This window comes from Gobio gobio, assembly GCF_949357685.1.
Source record: "Gobio gobio genome assembly, chromosome: 2".
NCBI classification, from domain to species: Eukaryota; Metazoa; Chordata; class Actinopteri; order Cypriniformes; family Gobionidae; genus Gobio; species Gobio gobio.
Genome location: NC_137098.1, coordinates 6,957,485 through 6,971,873, shown reverse-complemented (window position 1 = coordinate 6,971,873; position 14,389 = coordinate 6,957,485). Strand labels below are relative to the sequence as shown.

Sequence of the window (14,389 nt, the reverse complement as noted above, 5' to 3'; positions counted from 1 at the left end):
ATTATTCTGCAGTGCAGCAGAGCTCCAGGACTGCATCTAGAGACATCCCCTAGCTTTGGCCAAGGTCCATCAACAGGTAGGCCTGGTGGTCTTGCAACACCACCATGGTGTGCAAAGCGCCAATGGCCAGGCCCTTCGCCACGCATGCCTTACCAACTAGCTGAGATGTAGTCTGGCAGGGCTTCAATGTCAAGACCGGAGCCTATGAAGAAATGGCTTCTCCCATGATCTCAATACCTCTTCATCAAGATCAGGGGAACAAAGCTTGAAAATTGAGAGTGACATTTATGACCCATGAGGTATCATTCATCTAATCTGCCAAGAACAGTTTCCTCCTTATACGCAGACTAATCTATTTTAAGTCTCATCGTGGTGCGGGTCATAACATCTACTAACTCCTCTAATGTGGGGGTGAGAGAGGAGACGAGCTCATTTAAAACATCCATCTCAACTCCTGTCATGTCTAGCTCCTCAGAACTAGAGCGGTCCAACAACAAACAGAGCGAGCTTCTGGGTCTGGCATGATAGTAGCGGAGCTAGCAAATGAAACTTGAAAAAGAGCCAAAACCGTCTCAAGTTCTATTGACGTCACCTGACTGCAATAGCCAATCAAGCTTGGCATATGTTCACACGTTCACTAGACACAATAGTGTCAACACCATGACACAGTGTTGAAACAGTGTCCCCTTTGAAAGAGAACTGTTTAAAACGTTGATGATAATAATAATAATAATAATAATAATAATAATAATAATAATAATAATAATACAAAATTTTTTTAGCTCCAAATCAGAATATTAGAATGAGTTCTAAAGGATCATGTGACACTGAAGTAATCATGCTGAAAATTCAGCTTTGCATCGCAGGTATAAAATACAACTTTAAATATATTTAAATGGAAAAGATTTATTTACTATTTTTACTGTATTTTTGATCAAATAAATACAGCTTTGGTGAGCATAAGACACTTTTTAAATATAAAAACAAAAACATAATTCAAAATTTTTGACTAGTATTGTTTGCATTTTAACTATTTTGGCATTTAACTTTTGGCACCCAGAGTAAATGCATCTTTGGCTTTGATGAATTTATATGCATACTGGTATCAGTGTAAATAATGTGAATCAAAACACAGGTTATATACGCATTTATATGAAAACAGAAGGAACAGCACCTTTTGAAAATGAACGTCAAGACAGAGAAAGCAGAAAAGATCGCAGACAGACAGCAGCCTATGTAGCTGATGACCGACAAGATTTCCCACTGCTGTCCATTAATATTATTCACCTCAACCTATTCAGAGTGAAGGAGGGACAAAATTAAATGAAAATAATTAATCAGCACAACATTTCTTATTGGCTCAGCACTCACTAGAAGCACGGCAAAAGGGGTCATGTGATTACAGGAGCACTTCACAACGTCATCACTGAGCTGAGTGGTGTTACAGCCATCCGTTTTCCAGGTGTCGTTTCCTACATATTCCATTCATATTAAATACATTTTAGTACAAAAAACAATGTTGTAATGCTTACATATCAGTTTAGCACTATACGTTTAAAGGGATAGTTCACCCAAAAAAGTTCATCTTGTGTTGTTCAAATCTTGAAAGAATTATATATTCATAGTTAATATAATTTTAATGAAACAAAAGGCCACTTAAGTCTACACTTAAGAACACTTTTAGTAAGTTCCCCTTGCAATAATGTCAAATTAAAAGTTTTACTTCAAAGTGCATGTTAAATCATAAAGTTTTAGTAGCCTAATCTTTTGTCATGCTTTACAGAAGTGCAATTATTATGATGTGTTGACTAACATACTAAAGCACATGCTTTAGTACAAGTGCTTGGATATAATTTTAACTGCAGTGTGTTATTAGATATTGCACTTGAAGTTAATATATTTTAAGTGTACTAAATTGCAACTTCATTACAAATTTGTACATTTTAATTTAGGCCTACCATAAATTCTTGTCAGTATATTCAGCAAGACATAATGTATAACCATATTTTAAAGACAATATAAGTAATTATGAAATTGCATATAAAAATGTAATAAGTGGGTCAAAAAATATTAAGTGTCTGTAGGATTACTTTTTAGTTTGCACTTAAGTATATTCTTCTCAAATATATTATTTAAGTAAAAGTTAAAAACACTTAAAAGTGTGCTTATTTTCACAAGGGGATGACGTAACTGAAGTGCATTCTAATATATCTTGGTGTGAAAAAGCCTTATGGGCGGAGCTAAAGAGCACACACACACACACACACAATACATCATGGCATTATCCCTGGATAACTTTTGATTCACTATACGTTCGTGTTTACATCATATGCACTTACGCGTCGATTGTTGAAGCTCTTACTCTCGCTCTGGTTGATGTGTGTGTGTGCTCATCGTGGGAGAAGTGCCCATATAAGGAATTCCGCCCTTTATGATGTCATACAGGGCCATACTCTGAAAAAACTTTACGAAACTTGTTTGAATCCTGAAGGAGTGTATTTGGCACAAAAATATTCCATTATACGTCCAACAATTTTTATTTTTATTTTGTCCATGTTTAGCATGAGAATCAACTCTTTAACAGTGTAAATAAGTCAGAATGCATGAAATAGCATTAAAAATGTGTGTTGTTTTTGGAGCGTGACACACTATGAACTGTTAAAAAAGATGAAGATTCTTCAAAAAATACATAAATGAATAAATAAACAGCACATGGAACGACCGTTTTCCTTTTTGAGTGAACTGTCCCTTTAGTTCCCACTCACCTCGTTCATCATAGTATTGACAGGAGTATATGTAGCTTGTCTATGAATACCAACACAAAAACAGAATTAACAAATTATTAAACATTTTTGGGCATTTTGAGAAAATTTTAAAAGGTATGCTTACGTTTGTGTTATTTGTGTAATTATTGACTGGGAATAGTATTACAAGTGGATTGGTCAAATTCACAATATCACGTCCAAAAACTTCAATCCGTATGACTTTGGACATTATGAAATTATTCATCTGTGAATAAACCACAGACAGGCAGGTTATATAATAAAGAGTAAAGGAGTTAAGAACAGGTTTTATAAAACAGTCAGAAAGACAAATGTAAACGTTACATTAAACTGCTGATCGGAGTCGTAGGTAACTATTCCAACTTTCTGCTGGTTCTCAGGGACATTCTGGAAAGGCTCCCCTGGGATCAATATCTGTGCTGTTTGAGTTTCTTTAGACACCTTCAAATAAAAAGGAGTGAATGAAGTCACTGTGTCATTAACAGTTACAAAGGCTATGATATAAAAATACTATTATATATTTTTTCTTTTTTTTTTTAATTGTCAAAAAGCTGCAACATGTTACATATTGTCAGTGTCATCTTAAAGAAAGTATTTAATAAAATAACGCCATCTGTCTTTTAAACCTTTGTGAGAGAAGTCTTACGCTTGGAGCTGTAATTTGTTCACAACCTTCTGTCTTCTTGTTCATCTTAACCACCGTCATTGCGAAATCCATAAAAGTGTAGCTCTGCGATTCCTTTGTCTTATTTATAATGCTGTGTATGACTTCATTCTCCATTCTGTAAAATGATATCATTAACCAAATCAACACAAGATTATTTAGATCTTAAAAAAAAAAAAAGATTGGTACAGGTGTTTACCTATTGATTGTTTTCAAAGTCTCTTGATTTGGTTGCTGTTGTAAGCAATCATTTTTAACCTCCATAACAGAATTCATCAATAAACAAGGATCCTGCTTCTCTGAGTAACCAGTGTTGACTTCTTTAATTGTTCTCTCACACTCACTAATGGTAGGTGAAGTTCTTGCTGGGTGTGGCACAAAAATTGTTATCAGACACTATTCATCTTTTTCCCACACTTAGGTCTGTTTGAAGTTTATGTTTTTTTTATGTTTTTATGTTTGTTTTGTTGTTGTTGTTATTCTTTCCCTCAGGTAAATCAAAATTGCTTTAAAAATTGAGTGTTCATTGGAGTGGTCTAAGATCCTAGGACTTTTGTTGTACTTGAACCATGAATACACACAAAAACTAAACTAAAAATTTACTTGATTCATGGAGTTTATGTGGTTGAAATTTTAAAAAGTAACAAATCCTTCCCTCGTGGGTCAATTTGACCTATAGGAATTAATGGAATGCTTCAGTAAAAATGCTCAATTCAAACTAAAAATGCTAAAACTTTACCAAAAAAATATTTTATAATGTCTACATGTGTATCTCAATGCATACTGAAGAGATAAAATGATAAAGATAAAGAACTGACTTTAGGACCCAGCGGAACAGCTCATTTGCTCCATATAGAGCTATAAGACCATATGGCTAGAGTCATGAAATATCATGTTGTATTATTTTCTTTTCCACAAGAGGTCGGCAAAGACACCCAAATGACCCAACATTAGATATTTTGAGCTGAATTACAGTTTTTCTCAATCGCTTTGGCTCAGCTCTCAAATTAGACTTTTTTCTCTCATAACAATAAGTTCAGATCTATGAAACATTTGTTTCTTGTTCACATCAGGTTAGAATTTCTTATCGATTTAAGCAAATGTCATGTGTTTTGGCACATGTGCAAAAGAGTAAGTACAACTGTCTACAATTTGCACAATGACTAAATGCTCATGAGGCTTGTTGATCAAAACTGATGAGTTGATTCTCAGTGAAACTTTTTCACAACATTCTTTCATCCTGTGAGCCTTCACATGCAAAATGATCCATTCAGAAATCAAAATCTGTCAGACATTTTATGTTCCATAAAAATGGAATGTTTGTTAAATTGCAACTCATTTCAGATACACACACACACACACACACACACACACACACACACACACACACACACACACACACACACACACACACACACACACACACACACACACACACACACACACACACACACACACACACACACACACACACACACACACACACACACACACACACACACACACACACACACACACACACACACACACACACACACACAGTTGCTGACAATAAAATCACCAAAATTTTGAGCATGGAGGAACATCACAACTCTGAACAGCATCAGTACTTATTTGTAAATATTTGTATTTATACAGTATATTTATTTTGTAGAAATGTGGATGTAAGCTGAACATTCTTGTCATGGAAGAGCAATAGGAAGATGTAAAAAAGATATGTGTGTTAGAGAAAGACATAATAAAGTGTGTAAATTAACAAACAACTATGAATGTTTTGGGCGAGTAACTACATTTTGCAGAAATGCAATAGAGCTCTGCAGGGGCGTAGCACCAAATTTTGGGCCCTGGGTACAAACCATCTTGCTGGGCCCCCGTACCAAATACCATAGTGATACCAATGGGTGGGGTATTGCATTTTTATCATAAATACACTTAAAATGTAAACAAAATAAGCCACACTCTGATTAATATATTTTTTGTTTTATTGTCAAAAGTACTACTACTTACTGAGATGACAAAAAGTCTAGCAGGTCCAAACCTGGACTAAATCAAATATACTGGTGGCTATAATATCACTGGCTAGCATTTGAACAATAGTTTTATCAGCTTCTCAGTAAGAGTTGTTGGCCATAATCCTGGGTCCTCTGACAATCCCTCACCAGTATCCCTAAAGGCCTGTTCACACCGGGACGATTTTCGCACGCGTTTATCGCCGACGTTTAACGCCTCGGGACTAAACAATGGGCGCCAATGTGAGTGTTCACACCAACGCGCAAAACGGCAGGCGTAAAAGCGTCATTTTTAAAAAAACGCCTCGGGTTAGTTTTTTGATTTTGACGCGGCGCGTAAAAAAACTGGCCACCCAATGAGATCAGCGCTTTTGTTCACGTGCCTGGAGCTGCTGAAGTGACAGTAAAACACGACTTGGTGGCGCTCAAGCACAAAACGCTCTTGCCGAGCACACATTGACACGACGAAGAAGTAGTAAGTAGACAAAGAAGAAGATGGGCTGCTAATGCTGCTTGCCAGTTAGCAAAAAGTGTGTGAATGGTTTTGTCCATATACATAATATGTCTATGGTTTTGGCAAGCACGTAAATACTGTCTCTCTTCTCCTTCTGTGTGACAAGCGAGTGTCAGAGGCTTAAAGTGCCACAGCACCATCTTGTGTACCGGGAGCGCATCGACTGAATGTGCACGTTCACTCGGCGCAGCGCCAGTGAAAATCGATTGGGTGTGAACACTCAAGACGCGCCGAAAAACGGCACGAAAAACGCTGGCGATAAGCGCGCGCGATATTCGTCCCGGTGTGTACAGGCCTTAAGTCTCTCATTCTCTTCTCTTTCCTCTTCAGCTCTGTCCTCCTGCTCCTGACTACCTTCATCACATTCTTCACTTTCCCTCTCATCACTTATATGAATATCAACCTCATCTTCTATTTCTGCCTCTGCTACAAGAGGAAATAAGCAAAATGGGTACATTGTTATTGTACACATTTAAACTTTAAACTGTAATTAGTAATTACAGTTTAAAGGGATAGTTCACCCAAAAATGAAAATTCTGTCATCATTTACTCACCCTCAAGTTGTTCCAAAAATGTATGACTTTGTTTCTTCTGCTTAACACAAAAGAAGATATTTTGAAGAAAGTCGGTAACTGTCATGATTCCAGCCTGTTTCCCTGTCTTGTCATGTTTTGTAGTCCTTTGTAGTTTTTCATGCTGATTAGTTCTCACAGGTGTTTCCCATTTAGCCACTCCCTCTTGTTCACCTTGTTTCCCTGTGTGTGTATTTATACCACTGTGATTACCCTGTTCTGTGTCAGTCGATGTTTCACTGTAGATGCTCTTGTTCCTGATTTCCTGGTGTTCTCTATCTCTGTCTTTACCCACGTTTGTTAATAAACCAAATCTGCATATGGATCCGCCTCATCCTGCTTTTGTTGTACCCAGCATTACAGATCGACTGACCCACACATGGATCCAGCAGAGGAGATTTTGTTTCTTCGTCAGGGGACGAACACCATCGAGGATTACACTGATCAGTTCTGTGCTCTTTCTAATTGTTTAAATTGGAAAGATGGTGTTTTCAAGGACTTTTACTGTCATGGCCTAAACGAGCCTTTAAGGTCATGTATGCCTAGAGGAAGAAATGAACTCCATTTAGAACAATACATGGACTACGCTCTACTGTTAAGTGGTTCCACCTTCACTGTGGGGAGGATTGAGGAGGATCCTTATCCTAAACAGTTTTTTGGAGGGGGCCATGTGCCTCGAGCTCTGGTGGCCACAGAGCATGATTCACCATGGATCCCAGTTCAAGAACACATTCCAGAATCATCGGCCAAGATGGCCGCTACTCCAGAGTCTTGTCACAAGATGGCCACCATTCCAGAACCTCTCCACATCATGGCCACTGAGCATGTGTCTTTGGACAAGATGGCTGCCGTGCTTGTGTCTTTGGACATGATGGCTGCCGCCAAACCAGAGCCTGTCTCCGTCCAGAGTCCAGAGCCTGACCAGCGTCCAGAGGTGGCTCCAGCCACTGACCAGCGTCCAGAGATGGCTCCAGCCACTGACCAGCGTCCAGAGATGGCTCCAGCCACTGACCAGCTTCCTAGAGATGGCTCCAGCCACTGACCAGCGTCCAGAGATGGCTCCAGCCACTGACCAGCATCCAGAGATGGCTCCAGCCACTGACCAGCGTCCAGAGAGGACTCCGCCTCCTGTTAGGAGTCCAGAGAGGACTCCGTCTCCTGTCCCTCCTAACCTCGCTCCAGAGTCTGTAGTGCCACCTGAGAAGATTTTGGGAGGGGGCTACCCATCCATGGAGGCTGGCCCTGAAGGGTCTGTGCTGCTATGGCTCCCTGAACTGCCCGAGCTTCCGCGGCTCCCTGATCCCCTGATCCCCTGATCTCCCTGATCCCCTCCATGGTCCCCTGAGCTGCCTAAACCGCCATGGCTTCCTGAATCCCTCCACTGCCGGGGTCCACCCTCCATCCCACCCCCAGATTCGCCTCCGATCCACCTCCCTCCTGGACTTTTGTTTTGTTTTTTGATTGTGGAGCGTCTAGAATCCGCTCCTTAAGTGGGGGGCTCTGTCATGATTCCAGCCTGTTTCCCTGTCTTGTCATGTTTTGTAGTCCTTTGTAGTTTTTCATGCTGATTAGTTCTCACAGGTGTTTCCCATTTAGCTAGCCTGGATGCCAGCCGAACTTAGCCCCGCCCACAACATTTTTACTCGGGCAGTTCGGTCTGGACTTGCTCAATAGATAAGTAATTAGGCCCGAACAGAAGCTGTTCGGACCAATGAAATTGTCAGGGCGGGCTTTAGACGATGATGGACAGATGATAAACAGTAACGTAATCATCCACGTCATCAAAGAGCGCTTGGGTTGAATTTGTTCTAATCCTAAACGGAGAACTTGTTCATATATGCGTTCACCTTTACTATTTCTCTCAGAAATGATGATCGTGTTGGTAAGTACTCTGTGTCTCCTTAAATAATTTTTTTACAACACCGGCAAAGTTCGTTTACACGCATCTTTTTCTTCTAACGCTAGGCTACTTATTCCAGCGTGCGTGCAGACAGGGTTGCCAAGTTTTACAAAACCCGCCCAATTGCTAACGTTCCTCAAAACTAGCCAAAAACAAGCCCAAAAGCTTTCCAGGGGGGTTCTCCGGGAAAAAAAGGCATTTGGGGGGTAAAATATGTGTTATTTTGGAAGGACTGCCTGCTAAAATTCGCATTCCTGGGTCTGTATATCACATAATTGGGGTCGTTTCAACCCGTGGACTTGGCAACACAGTGCAGTTGACTTCTGTTGACATTTGACAACTAACGTTATGCGTCGCTCGGTCGCTCCGTTGCTCTGATTGGTTGTAGGTCTATCCAATTGAGGTCTTTCCTGGTTCGGTTGAAACACGCCCCATAATCACAGCCCAACGGAGCAGTATCAGACTCAAATTCTGACTAGAATTGAGTATGACGACGTCAGGCTACCATTTAGCCACTCCCTCTTGTTAACCTTGTTTCCCTGTGTGTATTTATACCACTGTGATTACCCTGTTCTGTGTCAGTTGATGTTTCACTGTAGATGCTCTTGTTCCTGATTTCCTGGTGTTCTCTATCTCTGTCTTTACCCACGTTTGTTAATAAACCAAATCTGCATGTGGATCCGCCTCATCCTGCTTTTGTTGTACCCAGCATTACAGTAACCAAACGACTGATGGACCCCATTGACTTTCATAGTAGGAAAAAAAATACTATGGAAGTCAATTGGGACCAGCAACTGTTTAATTACCAACCTTCTTTAAAATATCTTCTGTTGTGTTTCTCAGAAGAAAGGAAATCATACAGGTTTGGAACAACTTGAGGGTGAGTAAATGATGACAGAATTTTCATTTTTGGGGGAACTATCCCTTTAAAGTTTAAATGTGTACAATAACAATGTACCGATTTTGCTTATTTCCTCTTAACACTTAATTACTAATTATACTAAGGGCCCGTCCACACGGAGACGCGTATCACTGTATACGTATACATTTATCGTATTGGCGTTTCGTCCACACGGATCCGGCGTTTTGGGAGACTGAAACCGCTATTTTTTGAAACCGGGTCCTAAAATGGATAAATCTGAAAACGACAAACTTGCGGTTTCGTGTATACAGCCAATCCGTATATTTTGTGAAACGATGATATCATCACACCATGTCCTGCGCGGGGAAGACTAGAAGGGATACAACTATGGGCACTGGGCATGCGCACATCAATACTGCGTTGTTTAATTACTGTATTTGCATTAATGTAAGGGTAGGTTTAGGGTTGGGGTAGGTGTATGCGTTAATAAAACACATCTGGTAAGTAGCAAATTTATTTATTGTTATTTTATTGTGAGATTTTACCTCACCTCCGACTTTTGCCGTACCCCTTCTAGCCACAACTCTTCTTCTCCGTTTTTAGTGTATTTCTGTGGCAGAATTACAGGGCCACATACTAGCCTGGCATGTATACTACATCGTTTTGAGCCGTTTTCATGATCTCGTGTGTACGCAGATATTTCTTGAAACGAGGAAAAAAAAAGATCGGATAGGGAAAGTTCTGGCTTCGTGTGGACGGGGCCTAAGTGTTAAAACAGGCAATTCCGCTAAAAGCTCACCTTGTGTCACTGTCACATCCACCTTACTGTCACTTTTTTCACCTGGCCATGATGAGGGGTCTGCTGCTGCAGTGTCTGAAACTGAAATATACCTTTTTTAAAGTGTAGGCTAAGTACAAGTTAATTGCTGATTATTTGTCTGTTTAAAATAAATGCAGACTATAGAATCACAGGGTACACTAACCGCCAAACTAGACATTCAGTCTTTGAATTACGTTTTAAAATTAATAATTTTCAATCATTAAGATGTGCATTAAACTGAGAACAATCCTGTACTTAATGTAAGAGCGTGCGCGAGCTAATTTGCATAACAATGCGGTAAAATAGGCGCTAACGATCTGTGTTTTCGCAGGTGTTAGATTTTGACAATGGAGGGAAATATACAGTGTTTTCATGTAAACTTCTGACTCTGGGGAGAACTGCAGCAGAAGAGGAGACAAGCTGCGCAGTGTGTTGAGCTCCCTCCCAGAGTCCCAGCTCCGCCTCCGTCTGCTTCTCACTCCCTGTTATTTACCCAGAAATATTGTTTGCTCGCTATGTAGGGTGTGATACTATAAAGTATTGGTATATTATTCAAATAGAGTACGAACATAAATGTATGCTATTCTACCTGGAGTAGATATTTATGTTAAAACAATGTCAATGCTCGATGATGCATTTGGAGCTCACCTTTCTTTTAAAAAAACTGAGTGAGCAACTGCTTGCCCTCATTTGCCTTTCTCTCTTTAATCTTCTTTTCTTTTCGTTTTTGAGCCCCTAGTTTTCCTTTCTTAAGGAAAGACATGACTCTTCCCCTGTCTTCCTAGTTCATATCACGGCTAACTCCAGCTCCTGTCTCATTAACTGATTCTCCTCCGCAGGTCCGCAGCAGAAGCACCTGACCTGCGGATCGTAGGCCTACCATTTACATTGATTCGAGAGGGGTGGTGGGGCCCTGCACAGCATGAAAATTACGTTTTTTATACCAAACCAGTGCATAACTACAAGTTTAGTTTTGCACAGCAACTCCCAGTCCGACGCCCCTGTTACTCAGTGTAGCACAGGCTAGAGTAGGGAGGGAAAAGAGGATTTTTTTTAAGTGCTCGCGGAAGAGATGAGTGTTTAGTTGTCTTTTGAACGTTGTCAGTGATTCTGAATTTCGGATGGCGATGGGAAGATCGTTCCAGCAGCAGGGAACGGTGAATGTGAATGTTCTGGAGAGGGTTTTCATGCCTCGTGATGGTACCACAAGCTGTCGCTCCTCAGCTGAGTGAAGGCATCTGGTGGGGGTGTAGACTCGTAGAAGTTGAACCACGAATACACACAAAAACTAAACTAAAAATTGACTGGATTCGTGTACATTTGTGGTTGAAATTAAAAAAAGTAACAAATCCTTCCCTCACGGGTCAATTTGACCCCATAGGAATGAATGGAATGCTTCTGTAAAAATGCTCAAAATTCAAACTAAAAATGCTAAAACTTTACCAAGTTTTTTTTAATATTGTCTACATGTATATCTGAATGCATACTGAAGAGATAAACTCAAGAACTGACTTTAGGACCCAGCGGAACAGCTCATTTGCTCCTTATAGAGATGTCCAAAGTTTGGCCCATGGGCCAAATGCGGCCCGGGGATGAATTTCAAATGGCCCACAGCTTGTCTATTAAGAGTGCTTTCACACTTGGTTCGATTGCCTGGACCGAACCCAAATTCGATTGCTCCTCCCCCCTCTTCCATTCACATCAGCAGAGAACCGTTCCGGAGTTCACATGAACCATACCCCAGACCAGGGGTTTTCAAACTGGGGTCCGGGGACCCCCAGGGGTCCTCCAGAAGGTTCTAAGGGGTCCCCAGAAAATTTCAGAGCATAAAAAGACAAAGCAAAAATGGATAAAGTCTACTCTAACTGTTTCATTTCTAAATGTTTCTCTCCTTTCTTGCCGTATACGTACTTTCTAGAATTGTATATGTTTGCTTTGTATCTTTAGTGAGTTTTTCTTACTATAGTCTGCTTTATCTTGCTCACTGGGGTTGTAAGGCAGTATTCTTAACGCAGTACGTACGCCGCTTACATACATTTATTGTAACAGTTGCTTATACAAATAATTTTTAACTGAAAATGTTCTTCTTCAGGTTTATAAATCCAACATTAAGTATAGCCAATTTAAGCTGGGAAACAATATGTTGTATTTATAATGTCATATTTACTATTTATCTAACAGTTTAAATGTTTTTCCTTACATAAAAATGGATTGATTTTAGGAAGGGGGTCCCTCATAAAAGTTCATCATATTTGGGGGTCCTTGGCATTATAAAGTTTGAAAACCCCTGCCCCAGACCAACCTTTTTAAGCGGACTCTGGTACGGTTAGCAGGTGCGCACCCGAGTTCGGAAGACAGCGTTCTTGATTTAATTTAGTTTAAAGCCAGTTGAAACCGCGCTGAATCAACAACACTAACGTGCAAATCAGTAGAAACGTTGAGCCGATCAAATCAGAATACTTTTAACCAACATTTCACCAACATTTATCATGGTTCCCTTTCGAAAGGGAACTCTCGCTGCGTCTAGCTGACGCTATGGGGAATGCCCTCGGCGTGACTGGTGTCTGAAGCTACTATCGAATCACGTCAATCCTATTGACCGGTGACAGCCCATGACATCATCAATATGCGACCCGGAAGTATATAAGGGCGCCGTGCCAACACATACACATCTTTCTCGTCTTCAGGGACTGTCTGTTTGAAGTGCTATACGAGTTAAGGTAAAACAAATTCATGTATTAATACACACGAGTGTGTATTTACTGCTTGGGATCAAGAGCATGCACAGTCAGTTCTTTTGAAGTTGTTTGTGTGTGAGTGTGAGCGGTTTTCAATCTGAGATCGCTCCACTCTAGTCTGGCTTTTTTCTTGAGGGAAGAAAGTTTGGCATCTGGGACTGGATGATGCTGTCCCGCTCACGCTGAGGCTGAGCGCTGGCATGCATCATGGGTTCTCAGATGCAGTTCGCTGATCGTCGTGAGAGATTATATTCCTCTCGGACGATCTGGCGGCTAACGAGACTAATCAGCAAGTGCTCTTAGGGATGGCTGGTGAGAGTGGTATGAATCCTCTCAGCCACCCTGACCGTGTATGCTGAGCTGATGAATGTTATGGAACAGCTGCAGGCAGGCTGCGGCTGCCATGTTGTCGCTTTAGAGGAGAGATCGCTCGTGGTAGATTGCACGATCGATTTTTCCTTGGCCATAAACCATCAGCTCAGATGAGCCGTCCATTCCTTCCTGATCTTCTTACAGAGATCGAGAGGGCATGGAAGAATCCATATTCGAACCAATATTCATCCAATATTCAAGTTTAAACGCTGATGTCGAGGGGATAGGGGAATATGGATATGTGTTGAGGCTACCGACTGGCGAGGAAAGTTTGCGAACTTTTCTCGCATTTCGTGGGCAGCAACACTGAGAGCTCAAACTCTGCCGTCTACCTCTCTAAATCACGTTGTGCTTTAATGGCAGGGGCATACACGGCAGCAGGTCAGGCTGGTGCTGCTTTTCACACCATGGCGGTGTTTCAGGCGTACCAGGCAGATCTGCTGGGCGATCTCAATCAGGGGTAGGTTTTTTAACCCCTGATGCGGTAGTCGAACTGCGCAGCACCACAGGTCTAGCTCTCCGCGCCACCAAGCAAAACAGCTGCCGCGATCAGCTGATCGTGGGCGGCGATGGTGGCGTCGGAGAGACATCTGTGGTCGAACTCGGCGGATATCGTGGAGAAAGGAAAGAGCTTTCTTCACGATGCGCCGGGTTTTTGCCTTACAAACTTTTCAATAAAAGTGTGTATAGGCGAAGGTGCGTTTGGCAGTGTTTAACCTGCGTACCGCTGAGATTAGATTAGATTAGAAGCTTTATTGTCATTGCAGTACAACGAAATTATAATGCCCATCTGATCAGTGAGAACACAAACACACATAGCAAAAGACAATGACGACCATAAAATTTTAAGTTAAATAAATAACACTAAGTGAATAATCATCTATAAAAGTAATCACATAACATGTTAAAAGATATATTGGTGTATTGCACCTTAAAAAATATTGCATTTTAAGAATAAAATAGACAATATTAATTTTTGTCCTCGTTCAGAGTCCTTATGGCCCATGGATAGTAACTGTTTTTTAGTCTATTTTTCCTACCTTTTAGACTCCTGTATCTCCTCCCAGAAGGCAGGAGGCTAAACAGTCCATGTCCAGGGTGGGTGTCATCCTTTATTATATTGCGGGCTCCGTGGAGCACCTGCTATTTGCAATT

General features: G+C 40.9%; 1 protein-coding gene across 1 annotated transcript in view; it reads right to left on the bottom strand.

Annotated features, from left to right (window-relative positions):
* LOC307143747 (adhesion G-protein coupled receptor G5-like) overlaps window positions 1–14,389 on the bottom strand; it is a 39,211-nt gene that overhangs the window by 12,501 nt on the left and 12,321 nt on the right. The window contains exons 3-9 of the mRNA XM_079845508.1: window positions 3,647–3,812; window positions 3,430–3,565; window positions 3,108–3,224; window positions 2,890–3,009; window positions 2,766–2,805; window positions 1,372–1,472; window positions 1,175–1,293 (exon numbers count right to left, since the gene is read on the bottom strand). Of these exons, the coding sequence (XP_079701634.1) occupies window positions 1,175–1,293; window positions 1,372–1,472; window positions 2,766–2,805; window positions 2,890–3,009; window positions 3,108–3,224; window positions 3,430–3,565; window positions 3,647–3,812 (799 nt within the window). The remainder of the gene's footprint in view (window positions 1–1,174; window positions 1,294–1,371; window positions 1,473–2,765; window positions 2,806–2,889; window positions 3,010–3,107; window positions 3,225–3,429; window positions 3,566–3,646; window positions 3,813–14,389) is intronic.